At 41.9% G+C, this 15,542-nt stretch overlaps 1 protein-coding gene across 1 annotated transcript in view; it reads right to left on the bottom strand.

The window, feature by feature from the left end:
* slc7a10b (solute carrier family 7 member 10b) overlaps positions 1-12,890 on the bottom strand; it is a 28,887-nt gene extending 15,997 nt beyond the window's left edge. Inside the window, exons 1-5 of the mRNA XM_073831935.1 lie at positions 12,720-12,890; positions 9,373-9,577; positions 9,140-9,291; positions 1,652-1,777; positions 1,002-1,155 (exon numbers count right to left, since the gene is read on the bottom strand). Of these exons, the coding sequence (XP_073688036.1) occupies positions 1,002-1,155; positions 1,652-1,777; positions 9,140-9,291; positions 9,373-9,577; positions 12,720-12,861 (779 nt within the window). The 5' untranslated portion in view covers positions 12,862-12,890. The remainder of the gene's footprint in view (positions 1-1,001; positions 1,156-1,651; positions 1,778-9,139; positions 9,292-9,372; positions 9,578-12,719) is intronic.
* Positions 12,891-15,542: the final 2,652 nt, after the last annotated feature.

Here is a 15,542-nt window from a genome sequence, read left to right as displayed (position 1 = left end):
TTCTGTTCAAAAGTTTTCACCCCCCCAGCTCTTAATGCATAATTTTTCCTTCTGAAGCATCAGTGAGTGTTTGAACCTTTTGTTATAGTCCCTCAGTTGTCCTCAGTGTGAAAAAAGATGGATCTCAAAATCATACAGTCATTGATGGAAAGGGTTCAAATACACAAAAATACTGGAAAACCAAATAATTTGTGGGATTTGAAGATTTTTTTTTTTCTGGCAGAACAGCAGGCAGTTTACTTGTTCAGGACAAACAAGGGACTCATTAACAACTATCACTAAAAAAACAAACAAACAAACAAACAAACAAACAAACAAAACAAAGCTGTGGATCATTCAAGTAACAACACAGTATTAAGAAACAAGTGTATGTAAACTTTTGAACAGGGCCATTTTTATAAATGCATCTATTATTTTCTCTTATAGACAAAATGTACACATCTTTCATGTGAAATATCTAGGGTCAATATTCAGGTCAGTATTAAATAAAAAATAGCATGCATTTTGTATGATCCCTCTTTTTTTGGTCAAATAATTAACATTTTGCAGATTCTGCAAGGTGTATGTGAACTTTTGACCTCAACTGTATACAGCGTTTGCAGAAATTTAGGAAACTATAATGTTTTGTTTTGGTCTATGTGACTCTGCCCGTTGTTAATTTACCCAGTAGAATTTTGACACCCCAGGTTGCCAGTTGGTGAAAACCTCAGCCTACTGCAGTCATGGAATCTAGGAAACCTGCAATCTGGCAACCCACGCGAGCGTCGAGTCTGAGTAGGAGAGGGTGGGAGAAACGACTCTCTCCAACATTTTGAATTTGGACTGCAGTACCCATTTCGACCGCTAGCTGTTAATATCACTGCACCTTTAATGCATATATTGTGCATGCAAATTTCTGAAAATAGCTGGCATTCAGTATCGTGATAATTATGTCAGTTCTAAGTAAATGGCAGCAGTTTCCTTAGAATAAGCATGGCAATAAGCTATGGTATCAAACTAACCTCCTCGGATCCACCACTTCCTCCGTGACGTAGTTGAGGAAGTTCCAGCCGCTGAAGGCAAAGGAAGCATGAAGAAATGCCAGAGCAATCTGTCCTATGGAGGGAGCTTTATTAAACATGAACGCCACCTGTGGAGTCAGGCTCTCATAGTTACCTGAGGAGACAGAAACAGCTCTATTAACTGGACAATATCAAATATGACACATCAGGCTTTGAGGAAAGTTCATTTGTAATTAGAGTGATATTTAATGCAAGTACACTCTTAAAAAATAAAGGTGCTTTAAAAGGTTCTTCACAGCGATGCCATAGAAGAACCATTTTTGGTTCCACAAAGAGCCATTCAGTCAAAGGTTCTTTAAAGAACCATCTATTTTTTACTTTTTTAGAATCTGAAGAACCTTCTTTCACCACAGAGAACCTTTTGTGGAACAGAAAGGTTCTTCAGATGTTAAAAGTTCTTTATGGAACCATTTAAACAAAAAAAAAAAACAAAATATTCTATGGCATCGTGAAGCACCTTTGTTTTTAAGAGTGTAGTCTGCTGTACCGGTGTAAAGATCTCATTGGTTTACATTATAAAGCAGAATTTCATCTCACTTTTTAGCCCATATAAATTACACAGGGAACTGATATTTTCCTCCTCCTTTTACCTCCAAAGATCTGCACTAAACCGACAGTAATGATGAGCCCCAGAGCCAGCAGCTTCCCCACGGTAAAGACATCCTGGATCCGTGTGGCCAAACGCACACTGTAGCAGTTCACCCAGGTCAAAAACACTGCAAACATCCACACACACAAACAAAAAGATTGTATAATGTCTTGATTGATGCACTTCATGAGGCGTGACTTCAAAAGCAACGTTTTTCTAACAATGTGACTACATTTTCACGTTAGGAGATGCTGCTTTAGGAACAGTTTGTATGGGGGTCTTGACAGGAAATGTGGGAATGCTAAAAAGGGGAGTGGGTTTGTAATTCTATGGGCTCATCCATCAGTGTCACAGCTTACACACTCTTTCATAATCACTTTCCCTTCACCGAGAGCCGAAGTTAGAGCCCAATTGAAACAAATCAGTTTGAATGAGAACAAAACCCGGGAGCAAAGAGCAGGTCTGTGAGGAGATGGAAGGCCTTGCATTTTCCTGGCGCTCTCTTGCTGCTGTTGTTTTGGTTTGTGTGAATGACTCCACATAACAGACTTGAATAATGAGAGCTAATGCAGCAATCACATGCTATAGAGCCACACCGCTCCATCACGGAGGCGTCAAGTGCTGCTGGCACAGCCCTAGAACCGCAAATGTGACTGGGTCATTCTCAGAAAAAGAAAGAAAAAAAAAAAAAGTATGCATTTAGCCTTACTGGCAATACAAGCTATGTCACGGCAATAATCAAAATAGTCTAAAATAACTAAGACAAGAATGAAACATATATGTGACCCTGGACCACAAAACCAGTCTTAAGTCGCTGGGTTATATTTGTAGCAATAGCCAAAAATACATTGTATGGGTCAAAATTATTGATTTTTCTTTTATGCCAAAATCATTAGGAAATTAAGTAAAGATCATGTTCCATGAAGATTTTTTGTAAAATTCCTACTGTAAATGTATCAAAATGTATTTTTTGATTAGTAATATGCATTGTTAAGAACTTAATTTGGACAACTTTAAAGGTGATTTTCTCAGTATTTTGATTTTTTTTGCACCCTCAGATTCCAGATTTTCAAATAGATGTATCTCGGCCAAATATTGTCCTATCCTAACAAACCATACACCAATAGAAAGCTTATTTATTGAGCTTTAATGTGATGTATACATCTCAGTTTTGTAAAATTTAACCTTATGACTGGTTTTGTGGTCCAGGGTCACATATTTGTACAACAATTTTTTTTTTTTTTTAAACATCTGTTAAAGCAGTTTAGATTAGTCGTGCTTAAGGCAAGACACTGCAGGTGAATGGGATACAAAAAAAAAGTAAATAAATAAACTAATAGTTATCACCTTACTTACTCAGTTGATTAATTACATTGATAACTGCAAACATTTTTTTGTATTACAAGTTTTCTAAAATGTTAGGTTTAAATACGCAAATGAGGCATTATTTAATTAAATATGTACTAATTTGCATATATTTCTAGTACAAAAATCTAAACACTGGATGAAGACAGTTTTAAAATTCTTGTTTATTTTTTTCTTGTCAAATGTTTTTTACTGAAGGAATTTGGGGTATCCATTTTGTCACTTTATAATTCCGAAAATATTTAGAACAGGCAATAAAATAACAATTTTTTGGGGAATAAAATGTTGTATAAAATCAAGCCAATTATATATGAACAAATCCCTCAGTAAAAACCTCAGGACATAGACAGGAATAAAAATGTAAAGTTTGGTGTGTGTAAGTGCTACTGAAGTGGAGATTTATGGTTCAGTGTAGGAGAAAAAACTAATTTTGAGAAAACAGCCTTTAAAAAATGTATAAAAAAAGTTAATGTTTACATACTATATGTGTGTGTACTGCGTATACTTATCATGTATATATAATACACACACATGCATGTATATATCAAGGAAAAATATGTTAGATTTATAGGTGTAAAAAAATTTTATTCAAACATAAACTAGCATTTTGAATCAATAAATCACGACTAATTATTTTGCAGCTTTAAGTCATTCTCAGTCTTTGTAATAATAAAATAATTGTAAATCATTTCCATAATGCCAGAAGTTTCAATAAATTCATTTTATTTAGGTTTCAAACCCTTTATGACCAATTAATTTACATGCATTTTGTCACAAACGGGACGACCAAGAGTGAGGATCCAAATGCAAGGCTTTATTAAGCAGATCGTAGTCAGACAGACAGGGTCGAAAACACCAGCAAACATGAACAGCGAAGACAATCCAATAGCGTAATCCAATAAACAAGCGTGGGTCAAAATCCAAGTGGGCAGTCCAAATGAAACAATGAAATGAAAACAAGAAACTAGAAAACTAAGACTAAGACTGGGAAAACAAAAACAGAACTATGGCTAGGGAACAACAAGGAGACTAGGAAACCTGAGAGCAAAGGAAAACGCTTGGTAGAGTCCGCTGGAGCAAAACAATACTTCGCGATGTGTGTGTGTGATGAGCTGGCTTTTATGTCTGATAAACAGGAAGTAACCATAGAGGCAGCAGAGGGAGCAGCAACAGTCAGTGGGGGTAAGGGCTCCCTCTGCTGGCCTGGCGTGACATAGCCCCCCCCCAAGGAGCGGCTTCCAGACGCTCCAAAAAACAACAGGAGGAAACAGTCCAGGGGAGCGGTGGGGGGGCCAGGAGACTGAGGCAGAACAGGTTGGGCAAAGGCCCTCCAGAGCAGGGCAGGAGATTCAGGAGCCCTCCAGGGCAGGGCTGGAGGCAGAGCAGTCCTTTGAGGTGGAGCAAGAGTCTTAGGAGCCCTCCAGGGCGGAGCAGGAGGCTTAGCGACCCTCCGGGGCAGAGCAGGAAGCGTAGAAGCCCTCCAGGGCGGAGCCGAAGGCGGAGCAAGGGGTTTAGGAACCCTCCAGGGCGGAGCAGGAGGCGGAGCGGCCCTCCAGGGCAGAGCAGGAGGCGCAGGAGCCCTCCAGGGCGGAGCAGGAGGCGCAGGAACCCTCCAGGGCGGAGCAGAAGGCGCAGGAGCCCTCCAGGGCGGAGCAGGAGGCGCAGGAGCCCTCCAGGGCGAATCAGGAGGCGCAGGAGCCCTCCAGGGCGGAACAGGAGGCGCAGGAGCCCTCCAGGGCAGAACAGGAGGCGCAGGAGCCCTCCAGGGCGGAGCAGGAGGCGCAGGAGCCCTCCAGGGCGAATCAGGAGGCGCAGGAGCCCTCCAGGGCGGAACAGGAGGCGCAGGAGCCCTCCAGGGCAGAACAGGAGGCGCAGGGGCCCTCCAGGGCGGAACAGGAGGCGTAGAAGCCCTCCAGGGCGGAACAGGAGGCCGCATTATGGACTGGGACCTGGGGAGAACAGAGATAGAGGAGGCAGACAGAGCAAGGAGAGAAGTAGAGAGTTCATGGGAGAACGTGGCCTCCATAGCCGTGACCAGGCAGACGAGAACTTCAGGAACGACTTTCGTGGCAGTTCCTGGGCAGACAGAGACTTCTGGAACGGCCCCAGACGCCAAGACAGAGATGACAGGGAACCTAGGCGGTGCAGGCAGAGCAGGGAGTCTTGGCGGGGCAGACAGAGCAAGGGACCTTGGCGGAGCAGACAGAGCAAGGAGTCTTGGCGGAACAGGCAGAGCAAGGAACCTTGGCGGAGCAGGTAGAGCAAGGAGTCCTGGCGGAGCAGATATAGCAGGGAACCCTGGCGGTGCTGGCAGAGCAGGGAGCACTGGCGGTGCTGGCAGAGCAGGGAGCACAGGCGATGCGGGCAGAGCGTGAAGCCTTGGCTGAGCGGGCAGAGCGTGAAGCCTTGGCGGAGCGGGCAGAGCGTGAAGCCTTGGCGGAGCGGGCAGAGCGTGAAGCCTTGGCTGAGCGGGCAGAGCGTGAAGCCTTGGCGGAGCGGGCAGAGCGTGAAGCCTTGGCGGAGCGGGCAGAGCGTGAAGCCTTGGCGGAGCGGGCAGAGCGTGAAGCCTTGGCGGAGCGGGCAGAGCGTGAAGCCTTGGCTGAGCGGGCAGAGCGTGAAGCCTTGGCGGAGCGGGCAGAGCGTGAAGCCTTGGCGGAGCGGGCAGAGCGTGAAGCCTTGGCGGAGCGGGCAGAGCGTGAAGCCTTGGCGGAGCGGGCAGAGCGTGAAGCCTTGGCGGAGCGGGCAGAGCGTGAAGCCTTGGCGGAGCGGGCAGAGCGTGAAGCCTTGGCGGAGCGGGCAGAGCGTGAAGCCTTGGCGGAGCGGGCAGGGCGTGAAGCCTTGGCGGAGCGGGCAGAGCGTGAAGTTCCGCTATGTACGCCACCTCCGAAAGAGGTATAGGCGCAGCGGACATGCCTGTAGATGAGGTCTCCAGAACAAACTTGTGGGCAGACTCATGGGCCGAAGAGGCAACTGGGGCGCAGTGTGCAGCCCACACACTCAAAATGGCGATAGCCATAACAGGTAACACAGTTGGCAGAGGAATGCCCTCCGGGTCATTGGGCGTGGGGCTTGGGAGCGTTGGCTCTGTGTGACTTGGGAGCGTTGGTTCTGCATGGCTTGGCAGCGTTGGCTCTGCATGGCTTGGGAGCGTTGGCTCTGCATGGCTTGGGAGCGTTGGCTCTGCATGGCTTGGGAGCGTTGGCTCTGCATGGCTTGGGAGCGTTGGCTCTGCATGGCTTGGGAGCGTTGGCTCTGCATGGCTTGGGAGTGAAGGCTCTGGATGCTCAGGGGAGATGTGACTTGGCAGTGAAGAAGTAGCTATGACCTGACTCGTCATGACAAGAGCAGCAGTGACTTGATTTGGCGTGAGAGGGACAGCTGTGGCTTGGCTTGGCTCGGAGGGAACAGCTGCTTGACTTGGCCTGACAGGAACAGCAGCTGTATCTTGACTTGTCCTGGCAGGGACAGTGACTGTGACGTGACTTGACTCGGCAGGGACAGCAGCTGTAACTTGACTTGACTTGGTAGGAACGGCAGCTGGTGCAGGTTCGAGAGAAGCAGATATGACGTTCACAGGCGATGGCTTGGTTGACGTGGCGTGAGCAGACGCTGGCTTGGTTGACGTGGCGCTAGCAGACGCTGGCTTGGCTGATGTGGCGCTAGCAGACGCTGGCTTGGCTGATGTGGGGTGAGCAGACGTTGGCTCGGCTGACAGTAAGGGACCAGCCGAACGAGCTGACAGCAGTGGTGGGTCCTCCAAGCTAGACATTAGTCTCTGATACGTCCTGGAAGGGTGAGAGTCTGACGCTGTAGCCACTCTGTTAATAACAGCCTCAGGTATGGCGGCCATTTTGTGTGCCAGCACGGGCGTGGCGGTCATCTTGGGTGCAGGCTCTGGCGTGGCGGCCCTCTTTGCAGCAGGCTCTGGCGTGGCGGCCATCTTTGCAGCAGGCTCTGGCGTGGCGGCCATCTTTGCAGCAGGCTCAGGCGTGGCGGCCATCTTAGCAGCAGGCTCTGGCGTGGCGACCATCTTAGCAGCAGGCTCTGGCGTGGCGGCCATCTTTGCAGCAGGCTCTGGCGTGGTGGCCATTCTGACCGGGAACTCAGGAACGGAAGCCATCTTATGAACGTGCTTTGGAACGGCGGCCATCTTGTGAGCAGGGTCTGGAAGAGCGGCCATTTTGCGAACAGGATCAGGAAGGGCGGCCATCTTGTGAACTGGCTTGGGGGTGGCAGCCATCTTGTGAACAGGCTTGGGGATGGCGGCCATCTTGTGATCGGGCCTTGGGGTGGCAGCCATCTTGTGAGAGAAGTCAGACGTGGTAGATTTCTTGTGAGCTGGGTCCAATCGGGTGACCATCTTGAATGCGGACTCAGGAAGGATGGTCATTCCGAAAGCTGATTCGGGAAAGGCGGCCATTTTGTGAACAGGTTTAGGGAAGGTAGCCATCTTGTGAAGGGGCTCCTGAAAGGCAGACATCTTATGAACAGGCTTTGAACTAGCAGACATCTTGTGCTTTGGCTCTGGGCTAGTAGACATCTTGTGCTGTGGCTCGAAGCTAGCAGACGTCCTGTGCTGTGGCTCGAAGCTAGCAGACATCTTGTGCTGTGGCTCGAAGCTAGCAGACATCTTGTGCTGTGGCTTGAAGCTAGCAGACATCTTGTGCTGGGGCTCAACTAGAATACCCACAGTACATGGAGAGCCGCATAACGACAGTGCATAGTTCATATAATCCTTCAGTGAGCATAAGGATTTCCCCCCAGGCAACATTGATCTTGTTGGTTCATTCAGCCCCATACGGAATAAGTCCTTAAAGTATACCTCATCAAAAAATGATACTTTATGCAACAACTCACTGAAACGTTGAACATATTCCTTGATGGGGAGATCTCCTTGTCTGAGGAGCAGAAGTTGGTCGACTGGGTCCATGTTGTGATGCTGGTGGTGAGTAAAGCCGCTGGATCCGGGTGTGGCGAAGTATTCTGTCACAAACGGGACGACCAAGAGTGAGGATCCAAATGCAAGGCTTTATTAAGCAGATCGTAGTCAGACAGACAGGGTCGAAAACACCAGCAAACATGAACAGCGAAGACAATCCAATAGCGTAATCCAATAAACAAGCGTGGGTCAAAATCCAAGTGGGCAGTCCAAATGAAACAATGAAATGAAAACAAGAAACTAGAAAACTAAGACTAAGACTGGGAAAACAAAAACAGAACTATGGCTAGGGAACAACAAGGAGACTAGGAAACCTGAGAGCAAAGGAAAACGCTTGGTAGAGTCCGCTGGAGCAAAACAATACTTCGCGATGTGTGTGTGTGATGAGCTGGCTTTTATGTCTGATAAACAGGAAGTAACCATAGAGGCAGCAGAGGGAGCAGCAACAGTCAGTGGGGGTAAGGGCTCCCTCTGCTGGCCTGGCGTGACACATTTTCAGTTTCAAATTGTTTTTTTTTTTTTTTTTTAAGATTTCATTACCTTCTTTGACTTTTGGTCTTGAAATCGCATATTAATTGAACTCAAATTAATAAAAGTAAGAAACTTCTGAGTTTACTTGCATTTTATCTGTTTTCATCTTATTATATATAAGTAAGCTATCTTGTGTACCCTTTGGAGATGTTTGGTTAAGAACGACTATGATGAACTATTTTCTTAATAAATTCCCTGCTAAAAAAAAAAAAAAAAAAAAAACAGTTTTTCAGGCTGTTTGGCTGGTTTTAGCTGGTTTAAGCTGGAAAAGTGGCCAAAACCCCTCTAAAACCAGCCTGCTGACCAGCTAAAACCAGCCAACCAGCCTATGCTGGTTTTAGCTGTTTTTTTGCACAAAGGAAAGCATTGCAAAACAGAGGCAGTCCAATAAAATATGTCCAAGAAATACACTTGCACGCTTTGCTACTTGATTAATTACCAGAAATGTGCAAAATAAATTAAAATACACTGTTTTTAGACCTCAGTGATCATTAATTTTCACTACACTGGAAAGAGTGGGCAGGGTATTCTTTAAAAATGCACCTTTTGTGTTTCAAAAAAGAAAGAAAGATAGGATAGATTCCAAATTGTAGTTTTTTATTTTTTATGTTTAGAGCTTTTTCAGGAGGCTGTTTAAAGAAATAAGTCACTCACGTATGCAGATGGTGGACAGCAAGCGTGTGGCTATAAATGGAGGAATGCAGTGTGGGAAAACAGGCTGAAGCACATAGTTGGAGAACGTGAGAGCGATGACTGCCAGTGTGGTGGGATACATGATCAATACTGCGCTCCATAACAGCAGAAACCTAGAGAGCAACACAACACATTTAGCATATGTGATGGATTTTCATCCACTGTTTGGTAGATCATGTATGGACCTGTCGTACCCCATGAGACCGCCAAAAATCTCTGTGACGTAGGAATAGTCTCCCCCAGATTTAGGAATGGTGACCCCTAGTTCAGCGTAGCAAAAGGAGCCCAGAGCAGCTACGCCTCCTCCTAACATCCACACCAGCAGCGCCAAGCCCACCGAACCCGAATGCTCCAGAACACCCTTAGGAGAGATGAAGATCCCTGAGCCAATAATGTTACCTGAGAAGAGAGACAAAGATGAAGCCTGGTGTCTTCTTCTGGTCAGAATATTTTACATTCACAGCTTCATATTGTATTAGCCAGTAGGTTTCAACTGACCAGAGGAGAACTGGGCCTGGTTTGGGCTTCTCCCAAGGTTTTTTTTCTCCATTTCGGTCACTGAGTTTTGGTTCCTTGCATTATCGACATACTATGTTCCTATTTAATACTGTAAAGCTGCTATATAAATAAAGGTATATACAGTGAGGTAAAAAAATATATATATTTGAATTTTGATTTTGTACGTTTGCCCACTTTTTGAACAGTGAGAGACAGAATAACAACAAAAAAATCCAGAAAAACACATTTCAAAAACGTTATGAATTGATTTTCATTTTAATAAGTGAAATACGAATTTATTTCCCAAAACTCTTGTTGGCAATCACAGAGGTCAGATGTTTATTGTAGTTGGCCACCAGGTTTGCACACATCTCTGGATTTTGTCCCACTCCTCTTTGCAGATCCTCTCCAAGTCATTAAGGTTTCGAGGCTGACGTTTGGCAACTCAAACCTTCAGCTCCCTCCTCAGATTTTCTATGGGATTAAGGTCTGGAGACTGGCTAGGACACTCCAGGACCTTAATGTGCTTTTTCTTGTGCCACTCCTTTGTTGCCTTGGCCATGTGTTTTTGGGTCATTGTCATGCTGGAATACCCATCCAATACACATTTTTAATCATTCTCACCCAAGATTTGACGGTACATGGCCCCATCAATCGTCCCTTTGATGCAGTGCAGGCAGCATTCCTCCTCTTCCTCCAAACACGGTGAGTTGAGTTGATGCCAAAGAGCTTGATTTTGGTCTTATCTGACCAAAACACTTTAACCCAGTTCTTCTGTGAATCATTCAGTTGTTCATTGGTAAACTTCAGACAGGCCTGTACATGTGCTTTCTTGAGCAGGGGGACCTTGCGGGCGCTGTAGGATTTCAGTTCCTCACTCCGTAGTGTGTTACCAATTGTTTTCTTGGTGACTATGGTCCCAGCTGCATTGAGATCATTGACAAGATCCTTCTGTGTAGTTCTGGGCTGATTCCTCAGCGTTCTCATGATCATTGAAACTCCACAAGGTGAGATCTTGCATGGAGCCCCAGACTGAGGGAGATTGACAGTTATTTTGTGTTTCTTCCATTTGCGAATAATCGCACCAACTGTTGTCACCTTCTCACCAAGCTGCTTGCTGATGGTCTTGTAGTCCATTCCAGCCTTGTGTAGGTCTACAATTTTGTTCTTGACATCCTTGGACAGCTCTTTGGTCTTGGCCATGGTGGAGAGTTTGGGATCTGATTGATTGATTGCTTCTGTGGACAGGTGTCTTTTATACAGGTAACAAACTGAAATTAGGAGCACTCCCTTTAAGAGATTGCTCCTAATCTCAGCTTGTTACCTGTATAAAAGACACCTTAGAGCCAAAAAACTTGCTGATTGATAGAGGCTCAAATACTTAGTTCACTCATTAAAATGCAAATCAATCTATAACTTTTTTGGAATGCGTTTTTCTGGATTTATTTTTTTTTAATTCTGTCTCTTACCTACCATTAAAATTATGGACTGATCATTTCTTTGTCAGTAGGCAAACATATACAATCAGCAGGGGATCAAATAATTATTTCCCTCACTGTATATACTGATACTGTTATTTATTTATTTATATTAAGATTTTATAAACTCACTTGACTTTTGGTCAAGCTTATGCAATGATTTTGTCTTATTTTTAATAATTGTAACATTGAATAGTAATAATAATATATATTTAATTTAATCCAATTTGTTTAATTATTGATAGCCACTGATGCTAAAGTTTGCCCCTATAAATTGATTTCCACATTTAAAATTTGTAATATTTATATTCCTCACTTATATTTAGTATATTTTGTTTGTTTTATTTGTTTTTTTTTTTTTTAAACTGAAAAATGCTGACAATAGAAAGGGAATTCAAAAACAAGGAAATCAATAGAAATATGTTTTACTTTATTAAAATTAGTCACAATGAACAAGGTCCATATATAGACTTTTTTGAAACCTTTTTTGTTGCCAAATTTGTTTTTTGTTTTTTGGAGCAACTTGCAAGAAAGAAAACCTGACAAATTAGTTCACATGGTCATTTCCACTAATTTAGTTCTTTGATTAGCGACCTAAAAATAGGGCAGAATCTCAAGTATTAATTTTTAATTGGGTCATAATTGTTATTATTTCAATGTGTCTTTTATTCAGAGTACTAAAGTACCACATTACTACACTACAAGTACTAACCCAATACCAAATAGAGATAGCAAAAGTGCATGGCCGGTCAATATCACCCATGTGGCCCTGCTGTAGTACCTGTGAGAGTTTTCATAGGCAGACAATGACTGGCCCCCCTCACTAACCCACTTCCTGGCAGCTCTTCTCTCAAGAACCCAAGTGTCGTACAACGAGATTATGTAACAGCAGGCATAAATAATCTACTGCTGCCCCTCACAGAGCCGGCTGCCATCAGACGCGCAGGGAACAATCTTTAGCTTTCATTCGGCTCCTTTTAAGAGGACAAACACATCTGAGAGGGCCCACATACTGGAAGTTGAATTTAGACCGAAGTAAACATATAAGATTAAAAATATCTGCAAACTTAAGTTGTTTTTAACACTTGGTTGTTGATATTTAATTCAGTATCTTGTTTTCTGAGATTAGATGTTAAGACATAGACAGATAGACAGATAGACAGATAGATAGATAGATAGATAGATAGATAGATACACAAACTTCTAAAATACTTAATTTAATACAGGATAATAAAATGATCAATTTAGTATTAATTACCTAAATATAGCTACTGAAGAGCCATATACTAATAATAACAATTAAAGTTAATAATACTATTTAAAAAACAACAACCAATTAATTAATTATCTAACTGAGAACGATACGAATTACTTCACATAAGTAAAAAGTATAAAGTCTATATAATGTGTATTCTAGTGTGCATTAAAACGCCACAAATAAATGCGGAATAACAAAATGGCGAGTATCTGTGATGTTTATTGTCTTTTTTTAAGTCTTGGTACGTTTACATGTTAGAAGAGTGGCCTAAAAGGAAAACAGAAAATAAGTTGCAAACTTCCCTTACCAATGATGATCGTGCACGCGCTCAGAAGTCCAATCTCCTTCTTGAGTGTCACGCGCTCAGGGATGCCGGAGTCTCGTTTAAGGTCGCTGTCTTTCATGATGCTCCTCTGAGCCTCTGTCCTTTTCCTCTCTACTCCATCCATTTCAGTTCGCGCACGAACAGAGAGCTGGGCTTCCTCTCTTCAACTCGCTTCAGAGGATTGAAGCACGGTGAAAAGGCCGCGCAGGCGCCGCATCGCTCGCGCTCCGGCTAGAATGTTAACGAGCGCGCGGCGTGACTGATCCACACACGCGGGTGCACAGACGCTGCACATTGGGCTGGCATTTCACAAAACCATCAGTTCAGACCGCATATGACTTTTGCACTTACTTAAAATTAATGCATAAATTAAACTAGAAAAAAAAAAGTTTGTCGAGACAAACTTTAGGTTGGCTTAAGAAAGTCTAGCCTAAAAGTTTAAACCAGGTGTAAAGACTTTAAGTTTGAACATTTAGATAGATTAGATCAAAGACTATGATTAGATTCATGTCGATAACATGTTTTTTAGCAGGATTAACATGTTGTTAGTGTGTTTAAGCATTATCAACATGTCGTTAGTATGTTGCTAGCATGTTTCTAACATGATTAACATGTTGCTAGCATTATTTAAGTATGATTAGCATGTAGTTAACATGTTGTTAATCATGTTCTAGTATGATTAACATGTCATTAACATGTTGCTAGCATGTTTTAGCATTATCAACATGTCGTTAGTATGTTGCTAGCATGTTTCTAACATGATTAACATGTTGCTAGCATTATTTAAGTATGATTAGCATGTAGTTAACATGTTGTTAATCATGTTCTAGTATGATTAACATGTCATTAACATGTTGCTAGCATGTTTTAGCATTATCAACATGTCGTTAGTATGTTGCTAGCATGTTTCTAACATGATTAACATGTTGCTAGCATTATTTAAGTATGATTAGCATGTAGTTACCATGTTGTTAATCATGTTCTAGTATGATTAACATGTCATTAACATGTTGCTAGCATGTTTAGCATTATCAACATGTCGTTAGTATGTTGCTAGCATGTTTCTAACATGATTAACATGTTGCTAGTATTATTTAAGTATGATTAGCATGCAGTTAACATGTTGTTAATCATATTCTAGTATGATTAACATGTCATTAACATGTTGCTAGCATGTTTTAGCATTATCAACATGTCATTAGTATGTTGCTAACATGTTTCTAACATGATTAACATGTTGCTAGCAGTATTTAAGTATGATTAGCATGTAGTTAACATGTTGTTAATCATATTCTAGTACGATTAACATGTCATTAGCATGTTACTAGCATGTTGCTAGCATGTTTTAGCATTATCAACATGTTGTTAGTATGTTGCTAGCATGTTTCTAACATGAGTAACACGTTGTTACGATTTAAGTATGATTAACATGTCATTAGCATGTTACTAGCATGTTTTAGGATTATCAACATGTTGTTAGTATGTTGTTAGCATGTTTCTAACATGATTAACATGTTGCTAGCATGATTTAAGTATGATTAGCATGTAGTTAACATGCTAATCATATTTCTAGTATGAATAACATGTTACTAGCATGTTTTTAACATGATTAACATAATGTTAGCATGTTAGCATATTTCTAGCATGATTAACAATAAAATTTTGAAAATGTGTCTTGCATGATTAACATGTTAGGATGTTTATAACATGATTAGCATATCATTAGCATGTTGTTAGCATGTTGTTAACACGTTTGTTAACATGTTTGCTAACATGTTTCTGGCATGGTTAACATGTTAGGATGTTGTTAAAATGATTTGCATGTTGTTAACATGTTTTTAGCATGATTAGCATGTTTTAAGCATGAAAAGTATGTAGTTATCACGTTTAACACACTTAACATATAAGTATGTTAACATGTTTTTAACATGATTAGGATTTTAACGTTTTATTGTGTTCACATTTTTCTAACAAGATTAACATAAGTAATCATGTTGTTAACGTGTTTGCTAACATGTTTCTGGTATGATTAGCATGATGTTAACATGTTTTAACAAAATTTTAACATGATTTGCAGGTTGCTAGCATGACAATCATGTAGTTAACATGTTAACATATTTCTAATATGATTAACATACTGTTAGCATGTTGTTAACATGTTTTATGGCATGACTGCCATGTTGTTAGGAGTTTGTTAACACGATTAACATGTTGTTAACATGTTTTAAACATGATTAGCATGTTTGTTAGCATGAATAGTATGTACACACTTAACATATTTTAACATGTTGTTAGCATGTTTGCTAACATGTTTTCAACATGATTAGGTTTTAACATGATTATCTTGTTTACATGTTTGCTGACATGTTTCTGGCATGATTAGCATGTTGTTAACATGTTTTTAACATAATTAACAGTTTTAACATGATTAACATGTAGTCAACACTGTTAGCACAATTCTAACATGCTTAACATGTTGCTAGGATGAATAGCATGCAGTTAACGTTAACATATTTCTAACATTAATAACATGTTGGCAAACATGTTAACAGCATGCTAACATGTTTATGGCATGACTACCATGGTGTTAGGATGTTGTTAACATGATTAGCAGGTTTTTAGCATGAATATCATATAGTTAACATGTTAACACATTTCTAACATGATTAACATGTTGTTAACATGTATGTTAACATATGATTAGCATGTAGTTAACATATTTCTAGTATGATTGACGTGTTGACATTTTGCTAACATGTTTCTGGCATGATTAGTGTGTTGTTAAGATGTTGATAACATGATTAA

This window comes from Garra rufa, chromosome 25, assembly GCF_049309525.1.
Source record: "Garra rufa chromosome 25, GarRuf1.0, whole genome shotgun sequence".
Lineage (NCBI taxonomy): Eukaryota > Metazoa > Chordata > Actinopteri > Cypriniformes > Cyprinidae > Garra > Garra rufa.
Note: the sequence above shows the minus strand (reverse complement) of the source record. Positions and strands in the feature narration are given on the sequence as shown.